The sequence below is a fragment of the Populus alba genome, chromosome 1 (assembly GCF_005239225.2).
Source record: "Populus alba chromosome 1, ASM523922v2, whole genome shotgun sequence".
Classification (NCBI taxonomy): domain Eukaryota; kingdom Viridiplantae; phylum Streptophyta; class Magnoliopsida; order Malpighiales; family Salicaceae; genus Populus; species Populus alba.
Window position 1 is genome coordinate 33,344,810 of NC_133284.1, and position 10,676 is coordinate 33,355,485.

General features: G+C 37.6%; 2 protein-coding genes across 2 annotated transcripts; one reads left to right on the top strand and one right to left on the bottom strand.

The window, feature by feature from the left end:
• The first annotated feature begins 1,270 nt into the window (after window positions 1–1,270).
• LOC118055369 (uncharacterized) lies at window positions 1,271–2,866 on the top strand. The gene is made up of 6 exons (XM_035067251.1): window positions 1,271–1,544; window positions 1,695–1,876; window positions 2,017–2,280; window positions 2,403–2,468; window positions 2,567–2,632; window positions 2,768–2,866. Exons 1-6 carry the CDS (start codon window positions 1,271–1,273, stop codon window positions 2,864–2,866), a joined length of 951 nt encoding a protein of 316 aa, XP_034923142.1.
• Window positions 2,867–3,765: 899 nt separating this feature from the next.
• Window positions 3,766–10,676, bottom strand: LOC118055493 (vacuolar-sorting receptor 3). Its single transcript, XM_035067414.2, has 12 exons — window positions 10,032–10,676; window positions 8,401–9,093; window positions 8,191–8,279; window positions 7,784–7,853; window positions 7,611–7,694; window positions 7,279–7,355; window positions 7,114–7,195; window positions 6,263–6,345; window positions 6,116–6,182; window positions 5,319–5,447; window positions 5,113–5,222; window positions 3,766–4,221 (listed from the first exon to the last, which is right to left on the bottom strand). The coding sequence occupies exons 1-12, from the start codon at window positions 10,339–10,341 to the stop codon at window positions 4,123–4,125; spliced, it is 1,893 nt and encodes a 630-aa protein (XP_034923305.1). The 5' UTR covers window positions 10,342–10,676; the 3' UTR covers window positions 3,766–4,122.

Below are 10,676 nucleotides of genomic sequence, written 5' to 3' on the forward strand. Positions count from 1 at the left end.
TGATCCATAATTTCTTACGATTGAGTGAACTTCTGTTAGTATATATTTTTTTTTTTCACCACGTGGCTCTGCAATATGCATAGCGTGCTTGTAAAAGTAATTTTCTTGGAAACTTTGGAAACTACAAACATGATGCTATTGTTAATGTCTTTGACATGGAAACTATGCAGAACCATACTGGTTAACAATTACTCAGCTGCTTTACATGGAGGAAATAGTTACTCTATACCTAGCTAGCAGACCTCTGTGAGTTCAAGTCCTGAGAACAGGCAACTTAGAAGACAGAAGGTTAAAACTGCATCACCAATCCCAATTCAGTGTTACAGTCTGCAGGATCAGCAGCACCATGTATATTCCCTTTAGCAGTCCATAGATCGCATGACGTAAAGTTAGAACATTCAAACAAGCTCCCTGGAAATTAAACTGTATATCAAGGAAATCTTGTTTGTATTTGTTGACAGATTGATATGATGGTTAAGAGTTGATTAAGATTAGGTTCTCACAAAATAGTTCTTAGTTCAAGGGACACTTGGTAAGTTTTGAGGACTGATGGAGGAGACAGAATCCAGTAAACTGATATATTGTCTGGTTCCAGGGTAGTTTTGAGGATGTCAAGTCTCATCTCTTCACGACCTTTAGGTGCCGTCCTTATATCCATGTCCTTTTCATTCTGTTCAACAATTTTATTTTTATTTTTTTGTGTTATCATATTCAACAAGAACCTCCCACGTCTATCTATTTCCAGGTGTGATTCTCCTTATCATTCTCTTTATTCACCCTCCACCACATCTCATTTCTCTCAACCTGCAGCCTAAAATAATTGAACAGTTATCCTAAACAGAAACACAGTTAAGTCCCTTAAACTAAACTATTTCTTTAGGGGCTTACAATCATTCCCTTCATGTGTCTTTTAAGTTTAAGACTAAGGCGTTAATGAAAGGTTGCTGAATAAATTTAGTTCCATAATTGCTTGATTTAGGTCCGATAGATGAGTTGTACTTGGCCCCCATTACGAACTGGTCCCAATTGGTTACAAGGAATTGAGACCCTTTCATATGTTAATAATTGCAAATAATAATAAATTCAGATATTGTTACACAAGTGAAGTCAATGTTTGTCTCAACATTCTTCATTGCTGCTGGGTATAAATATGTCTTTTTAATCCCTGTTTCCTTTCAAGCATCGTCTAATCGAGCCTCTGCCAGCAGTTAACTCACAAAAACACTAGAGATTTCCCTGATAGGTTACAAAAAATAAACGAGAAAAAAAGATGGAGCCTATTGGAGCCACTGCGGAGGGAGAGTGGAGTTCTCTTAGTAGAATGTACACAAGTGAGGAGGCTGATTTCTTGGAACAGCTGCTTGTCAACTGTCCTCCTAATCAGGTTGATTCAAGTTCAAGCTTTGGAGCTCCATCTAGTTTTTGGCCTAACCATGAATCAACAATGAACATGGAAGGGGCCAATGAATGTTTATTGTATTCTTCGGATATTGCTGATACTAATCCGTACCATTTTTCACAAGTGAGCAGTGGTTATAGTGGTGGTAGTGGCATTCTTTTTCCCAACTCAAGTGCAGAAAGCTACTACCTGAGTGATTCTCACCCAGTTTTGGCAAACACTAATAGTTCCATGTCAATGGATTTTTGCATGGGAGACTCGTATGTTGTTGATGGCGATGACTTCTCAAACCAAGAATTGAGCAATGGAAATGTGGAAGAATCTGGTGGAAACCAGACTGTAGCTGCTCTTCCTGAACCTGAAAGCAATTTGCAACCCAAGAGAGAATCAAAGATGCCAGCATCTGAACTACCCCTGGAAGATAAAAGCGGAAAGCCACCTGAGAATTCCAAGAAAAGATCACGACGTACGGGAGATGTAAGTACAATAACCAGCATTTTCACCTCCTTAGAATTTGCTACAGACTCAATGGATGGAGTTCTATTTCCTGTTGTAGAGGGTATAGCAACCAGTTTTACTTTTTCAAGGCACTGTCTAATTATGATTCTAATGAGTAGGCCCAAAAGAACAAGAGGAATGTAAGGTCAAAGAAGAGCCAGAAGGTTGCCTCGACTAGCAACAATGATGAAGAAAGCAATGGTGGCCTTAATGGTCCTGTCTCAAGCGGATGCTGCTCAGAGGATGAATCCAATGCCTCCCAGGAGCTCAATGGAGGAGCGAGTTCAAGTTTAAGCTCAAAGGGGACAACAACTCTCAACTCAAGTGGCAAAACAAGAGCCAGTAAGGGAACAGCCACTGATCCCCAGAGCCTCTATGCAAGGGTAGCTACCCTTCTCAATGCTTTTGCAAAGTATTTCAATGAACCAGATTTGATGAAACATTTTTCTTCCACCCACCCACAATGTAACAGGAATTGATAGATCTTTTTATTTTCTTATTGCAGAAAAGAAGAGAGAGAATAAATGAGAGGCTGAGAATTCTACAAAACCTTGTCCCCAATGGAACAAAGGTATATATGGAGTATTTTTCACGATACCATCTCTGATTCTATCAGCTATAAATTTTGTGTTTCGCAAAATTCTCAAGCTTGATTTATTGATATGGAAGGTTGACATTAGCACAATGCTTGAAGAGGCTGTCCAGTATGTGAAGTTTTTGCAACTCCAAATTAAGGTAAGAGCAAATTAAATTCCTTCTTTATACTACAAAAGAATTTAACGTTGCCTGTTTCTAACTTAGCAATATCTTGACATGAAACAAATTTTTTGATACATTTTTTTTCCCATTTTCTTGTTTTAAATTCTGCAGCTGCTAAGCTCTGAAGGCCTGTGGATGTATGCTCCTATCGCGTACAATGGTATGGACATCGATCTTGATCATCTGAAGCTTACCACGCCAAGACGATAGTAGATGTTAAGAGGAGGGTGGTGATTTTTATTATTATTTCTGTTAATAGCATATGTGATGAGATTAAAATATAGTCATTGCCACTTTGTAATGGTTTTATACTGTACGAGTATAGATAGGGTTTCGCTTATAAAATTAATTCACGAGGAGTAATCATCGTGAGAAATTCTTTCATGTAGACACCTTGACATGGTGAACACTATCCGAGCAGAGTTTTTATTCTTGAATATAAAAAAGTGTCCATAAGAACATACATGAACTTGTCTATAGAACAGTCAATCTCAGTTGGTGGCTTAACTTTTTATTATTAAAATCTAAGAATTTGCTGATCTGTACTGGCATATGATTTTTACCATATCAACTGATGTTTTTTTCTTCCTTGAGGATGACATTTTTTACATATTAATGCCCTAAGGATTGCATATAATGAAGGTGCATTCTTTTCCATGCAACCAAAATGAATTTCCAAAGAAAATCTGCTGGAAAGAATATCAATGATCAACTTTCGACCGAAAGATTTTCAAATTCATTCTATGCAATCCTACTTGCTGTAGAGCAGACCAGTAACGGCGTGCCCGCAGAGGCTTCCAACGAACAGAAACGGAGAAATCTTGCACTTCATTGACCATCCACTACAGATATCGCAACTTACAAACCACTGCTTATTTTTCATGGTTTCTTATGCATATGATTTCCTACTTGCACCATGCCTTTAAATTTGTGAAGTCCTGGACGATGCTAGGTTATCCTTCGGGAAGATCAGAAAGCAAGCAAAACGAAAGGGAAGGAGAAAAGATAATGAACAGACAGAGAACATCAAGGGGCTATAGCAGCTTCGCGTGGCAGCAATTTTGGAACAAGGCAAGAGTATTTCCACCACAAATTTGATCATCCGTACAAACGAAAACATCAACTCTCCTTGAATTAGTACATAACGGCAAAAAGAAGGTCAACCTGTCTAAAAGGGATGGATCAGTTACAGAATTAAAATAGATTACGTGACAAATTTAGGGATGGGAACGAATATTCTTGGACGTTACAGCCAAATCCCTTCCTGTCTACCCCAAATCCAATCTCTACTTCAAGTGTAAGATTTTACAGTCCTAATAAACGAAGTACAATTTCTAATCTGCACTCTTATCGTCCATGTACATAAATTCACGCAGAAAAATGGATAAAGAAGAGCAACAGTAGAACCGCATCAACACTGCTGTTACCAGCAACAAAAGAGTGTTAATGATTGGGCGTTTTTTTCTTCATGCCCGCTCCTCATGGACATGGTTTGGAACTTCTGCTTGGCTGTCCAGAGGCATGTACTGTGCCATGATAGCTCTTATCTCTGAGTCCATGTATGACTGCAAAAAAAAACAAGAAGAAGAAAGAAAGAAAAAAACATCAACTGAAATGCATTAACTGCAACACAAGTATAACAATGACATGCATAAGAGTTTCAAGATGACATGTTGCAAAGACCAATCCAGATACTCAGTTTGATGCCCAACTCTCATTGATCCGGCTGCTTGAAGTTTTCTAACCAACACGTAAACCGAAACCCGGCCAGCCCATATGCAGCTCTCTAGCCCCATTGTAATGGCAATTAATATTAAATTCACAAGTGGTTAACATAGTTACCATACTGTACTTTTCAGCCATTTTTTAAAGGCTGGATGACCAAAAACTACCCGAACTTAGCCTCTGAATTATATTTTTTTTATTGAGTACCATGCACTATGTTTGGTAAAAAAATAGCCTCTGTCTAGGTCTTATGTCCCTCCATTATTTAAAAAAAAAATTCAAACACATGTTTTCATGACACCATTTTTTTAGGCTATCACCTATGGTCAAAATTGATTAAATGGCCTATTTTTACCAAAAAACTGGTTCGAAGTACCCGAATAAAAAAAAAATTAAAGTTCAAGAGCTAAGTTTAGTTTGACCCCAAGTTCAGGGTAATTTTTGGTCGTTTAGCCTTTTTAAAATGTTCCAGCTATGCTTAACAAGAGATCCTAAAAGTAGTAATAGATGGCCCAAGTTCAGGGTAAGAAACTTTGCGGATAATCATATGCTTCATCTTTGCATTAATAGATATCCCTCAAAAGTTGCAAAGAGATTTTTACTATAGAGATAACACGGCTATTCCAAATGTTCACATAACAGACAGGTGTCTGGAGTGAGCAAGAAAACAAGGCAAAACTTAACCAAAGGTATGGTTTTAAAAGGGAAAAAATGCTGGGCACTGTGCTTACCCTCAATTTATGTTTGTAGACAAGATATCCTCCACCAGCAGCCATCGCCAGGCCTATAAATATGACCCAAACCACAGTCCATGCTGATTTCACTTCGGTGCCGCTCTTACCTGGTATTGATCATGGGGAGGACAGACATCAAAACAAGGACCATATTATTGCAAGTTTCTAAACAAACAAACAAGGAGGTACGATTTCTAACTCACTTATGCAGGTATCATGGTCTCTGATATAAAGAAGATCCCCACTACAAGAGCATTCATAGCTTCCCCAAGTATCTTTGCAACTACATGCAGGGCACTGACAGGCTTTTCTCTCTCTACACTCATCAACATCTGCACAGTCAAAGATAAGTAGATAGGACAACATATTAATCAGGAGCATCGACGAACATGCAGATTTATCTGGCAGGATTTTGTTTTCAACAAAGTCAAGGATAAAACCCAAAACTATTTTGACTTGGCAAGATTTGGATACTCAGAAAAGTGTTATGAACAATTCAGTAAAACCAGATCATCTTGGTGGCCCAAGCATAAATAAGTTTAAAATTTAAACATTTGCTTTATCCTACAATGGTGATTCATAAGCATTACCCCATTGCTTGGGGTAGCATAGAAGAAATAATTTGAATACACTGGATTTAGACAACTGCTGTTAGATTTGAACTGAGTGGAATGGTGCCTGAGAAATCATGCGTGAATCAACCTCTAACTTCAAAGCAGTGTGATGAGAGTCAACAGGCATAACCCAAGTGCCTGTTGAAGGATGAGACAATGACTCGGTCTTTTTGTATATGGCTGTACGTTCTCAAAACCTAACAATTATGCAATATTTCAACCAAACATGGCCTGTTGTTCTGTTTGCAACTTACACCTCAGGCACCATAACATTCTCTGAAGACTCAATTTGCATGCATAATCCTTAAATTTCCTTTCAGAATGAATTAGGCTCCCCATCCTGATAAAACTACAATACTAAGGATGACAATGGAGGAATTTCTTACCTACACAACTTTTCACACCATCACCTTTAAATCCTGGAGGACACTGGCATTTACCACCATCAACATCCTGTCCACAGTAAAATTAGAAACTGAAACTCAATATATTTACTGGAGAATAACAAGTTGAAAAACATGATGTTCACTAACCAAACAAGCAGAGAAGGTATGTCCGTCCCGGGATTCATGCCAACAGCCCCCATTGTTAATCTTGCACCTCCCAGATCCACTCACTGTAAAACAATACAATCACTTTAAAAGCATAGCACACTTTAAGATTGTTGAACAAGCATATCAAACAGATTTAATTAGAAAATAACACAAGTTGCCCCTTATGACGTGTGCAAACACATCTAATACTAACATCTGAGAGTCAAACATCAAACATGAACCTCAAAACGTATAGTTAATATTGAGCACATGCTTAACAGAGCAAGATCCATTAAACCTTGGGACAGAATACACCAAGTGTGATGCTAGTTAGCTTAGGCAGTAAATCCATTGGTGTTGGGTCCAGAACCTAGGCTAAAATCCTACTCACAAAGTTATTTGCGAGGGATGGCTAGAACAGCTATTTGAAACCATTCTCCCCCCACCCACCCCACTACTCAAAAAAATGAAATCGAAGAAAAACAGTCACTATTATTTGATTCCAGTTGACTAGGATTGGAACTTTCCTGCCTAGTCTACCCAACTTTCACCCAAAAACCCTCAAACAACATAGGCTGTCTCTCAAGTATACATCAGATCCATGTATCATCAATGGAACTAGATTTTCATTTTGGAAATCTTGCAATTCTACTGACTATGAATATAGTCAGTACTGTGAGTATTTGTTTCTAATAATAGCCCATAATTGTACATAAATAACTTTTTTCAGACATTTATTTATCATCATCAGCAGGACAACCAAGCTTTACTGAATGAACGAACAGCTATATTATAACATTTTACATGTTTATGCTGATTTATAAAAGGGGAAAAAAAAACATAGAGCTTACCTTCACAGTTCTTGTAACCATCTCCTTTGAACTGCACGCCATCAACAAGAGGACACTCACATACTCTCCCACGAAACGTGTCCTGCACAGATAAAAACGGTTGTCAAACAGAGCTAAATATATCAAAAGCCAGAGTGATGCCTTGCAGCAAGTTTTAATTCATACCCTGCAGGCTGTAATGTTGGCTATTTTATCTTGCCAGCAACCCCCGTTATTGTCCAAGCACTCATTTGTCTCCACATCTGTATCAAAGGAATTCCCCAATCAGGAACTATTGTTGAGAGTACGCAAATCACCCAAGGCAGCTGGCGCTAGATGTTAGTCTCAACAACAAGGGTATTGGACTCATGATCTAAAATGAAATATGGTTCTAGGTCTAGCATGCTTTCAGTGACTACTCACAATACCAAGCACTCAAATCCTCTTAGTCAGGGTCATTCATCAAATGATGGCCTCAATATCAAGAAAATCAGGACAAATAGCTTAAGAAAACCTACCACCACTCAAACAAACAGCAGGCTCTGTTGTTTCCTCAAAACCAGAGCATAGAGCCTTTAGAACAGCACCTTTCTCCAACTTTCCTGAAAGAGCCAAGTTTTTTTTTTTTCCAAAAATAAATAAATAGCCAAATGTAACGTTCATCCAGGAATACAAGCAGGCAATAACAGACCTCGATATTGACGATTGTTGACAACAAGGGTGGGCAAAATGGTTACATCACCCCTTGTTCCTTTTCCAACCTACATGAAGGTCTTTGTAAAGCAGTGATATATGGTTTAAATGGTATCAGAGATTAAGACAATTGCAAGCAGGCACAAGCATCCAAACTTATGGACTTAGGGTGTGTTTGGGAGTGTGGTTGCGGTTACTTTTCAAAGTGTTTTTCACTCAGAAATGCATCAAAATAATGTTTTTTTTTTAAAAAAAAAAAAAAAATCATTTTTGATATCAGCGCATCAAAACAATTCAAAAACACTAAAAAAATATTAATTTTAAACAAAACAAATTCAAAATTTTTTGACGGTCCCTTAAAAGAATCATGCTAAACTGAAGAATAAAAAATAACACAACAATTACCTGGGCATCTTGCTCTTCTTTCAAAACTGGGTTTTCAGAGTTAGCATTTGGGTCTCCCATACACTTATCAATCTTTTTACCATCGAGCCCTAATGATTGACAAATGAACAGCATAAGAAATTTAGCACACTAAAAACTCTTGGTTTTCCCATTTTCTAGTGTGATCAATAGTATCCTTAAAATATGAGGAAGTGGCTATGAAATATTTACCAAGAGATTTGATTACAGCATCAGCACATTCTTTGTTGTACTTCTTCTCCTTCATGGGACATCTAATTTGAAAATCAGTCACGTAATCCCACCACACCCAAGGTTTTTTGGTCTCATTTGCCACTTTAAAAACACATAGTTGTCTTAAATTTTCAAGAACAACATGTTTCCCATCATAACCCGAGCTAAAGTCTTGTTCAGGATCAGGAGCACAATATCTTCCATGATTTATACACTGAGACTTGCACTGCCTGCTCAAGGTGAATGCTTGAGGGCAATACCAAGTAATGTAATGGGGTGTAAACTGAGTGTAACCACCTTTCTCAAGTATCTGTGCTGCACCCCTAAAGTCCTTCACGAATTCCATCAACATGTCACACTTAACCCCACATTCATCATTGCTGTTGGTCCATAGCTCATACTCCACACGATCATCTGGGTGCGGAACAGCTTCTCTCCAATCAAGATTCACATTTACCATATCCCCATTGCTAAGTGCCTTCTTTAACGTTTCACTAAAGCTTTTCTCGATAAGTGCAGAAGGTATTGTTATGTTCTCAATGTATTGTGCAGATGAAACATCCTCTGCAGGTGTGTCCATGGTTATTAATGGTTCCTCCATGTCATCTGCAACAAGAACTGCAGAAGCCCCAGCCTTCTGGGCATTCCAGACCTTCAAGGCAAAGAAGCAATCTGAAAAGCAATATAAAGAACTAATTATAGATTTAGTATTACAGCTATGTAGGTAGTCTTAGAGGAATGTAGTTTAACAGAAGAAAGTCCTGAATCCAACAAAACCGATATCTAGATGGATAATAATTCCTTAACAGCATATGCAACATACCAAACAATGTGATCCTGGTTAAGCATAAAGGAACCAAAGATCAAGGGGAGGGGAAGTAAAAGAAAGAAAAATAGCTCAAATACTATGGGAAAATCAAGTTGCAACGTGTGCAGACTTTCATAAGCTTGTTCCAACAAAACAAGTAAAGAATTGGCATATTCAGGACAGTACAGTAGTTTCCAACGCAATGGAACCAGGAAACAATTGGTATGCTGTGCAAAATGCCTAAAAGGAGCTAAAATAACTTGGTGCACTGATGATTCATCTATCATACAAAGCAAACCAATCAAATAAGAATTTTCTAGAACAGCAGTATAGGTGCCTCTCACACTGTCTAAAAAGAACTAAAATTTCAGCAAGTTAATCTGAAACAACAAATGGAAACCTCCTTAAACATCTATACTGACTGAAAGTAGCTAAAATAAGTAAATGATCCCAATTAAACAAGGGTGCCTTCTCAACAACCTAAACTTGAAAACCATTAATAAACCATAAGCAAAAAGAGAGTAGCTTCCCAACCGTACACCTCAAAACATCATAAAAACAATCAAATTAGGCACAAAAAAAAAAAACCTTAAGCAAAATTAAAATGTGCAACTTAATAAATTAACAGAAGGGCACCTCACAATCAACCAAACCCAAAAAAAACCACAAATCTTGCAAAAACTAACCTCAAATGCAAAAAGGGTACGTATCCAATCAAGCAAACCTGGACCAATCACTCACACACAAAAAAAAAAAAAAAAAAAAACAACTAATTGACCAAAAATATCAAAAGGGTAAATACCTCCACGATCCACCAAGACAAAAGTGGGTAAAGCACCAGGCTTCGACTGAAACGAAATCCCAAACTCATCAAACTCTTTGCAACCCTTTTTATTATCTTTTGGATACACAACAGCACCTGCCATACTACCTCCATATTGGGGTATCCCAAAATTCCCAATTGCACTATCATAAGTACCCTTTATTTTATCTGGTGATGTAACCCTCAAACTGTTTTTTTCAACAACAAATCTAGCTATAGATCTTGGTGCTATCAAAGAAATCAGCAAAAACCCTAAAAAGAGACTCAAAGACGATCTCTTTAGCACCATTTTCTATTAAAATGGGTAAGAAATGGGATTTTTTTGTGGGCTTTGCTTGTTTTGATCTATAAATGGTGCTGAATGAAGAAAGCTTGTTTCTTTGAAAGCATAATCAAAAGATCAAACAGTGCGTATTTCTTTCTTCTTCTTTTTTCTTTTTTGAGTTTTGTAAGAGATAAAAAAACAAGTCTGGAAAGGAAGTATGGGTTTCTTTTAGTGTTGGTTTTGTTGTTGACAAAAGAGAGGAAGCATCATAGAAATACCAGTGATGCGTGCGAACGAGTTAAGACTCAGATTTATTTTCGATTTTTTGTGACTGTGAGACTCTCTGTGCATGCATGTGT

Coding starts and splice junctions, on each gene's coding strand:
- LOC118055369 (XM_035067251.1), top strand. CDS start 1,271: ATGGAGCCTATTGGAGCCACTGCGGAGGGAGAGTGGAGTTCTCTTAGT. Junction 1,877..2,016: donor GATCACGACGTACGGGAGAT/GTAAGTACAATA, acceptor TCTAATGAGTAG/GCCCAAAAGAACAAGAGGAA. Junction 2,633..2,767: donor TTTTGCAACTCCAAATTAAG/GTAAGAGCAAAT, acceptor TAAATTCTGCAG/CTGCTAAGCTCTGAAGGCCT.
- LOC118055493 (XM_035067414.2), bottom strand. CDS start 10,341: ATGGTGCTAAAGAGATCGTCTTTGAGTCTCTTTTTAGGGTTTTTGCTG. Junction 7,854..8,190: donor AAGAAGAGCAAGATGCCCAG/GTAATTGTTGTG, acceptor ACCTTCATGTAG/GTTGGAAAAGGAACAAGGGG. Junction 7,695..7,783: donor CAACAATCGTCAATATCGAG/GTCTGTTATTGC, acceptor TGGCTCTTTCAG/GAAAGTTGGAGAAAGGTGCT.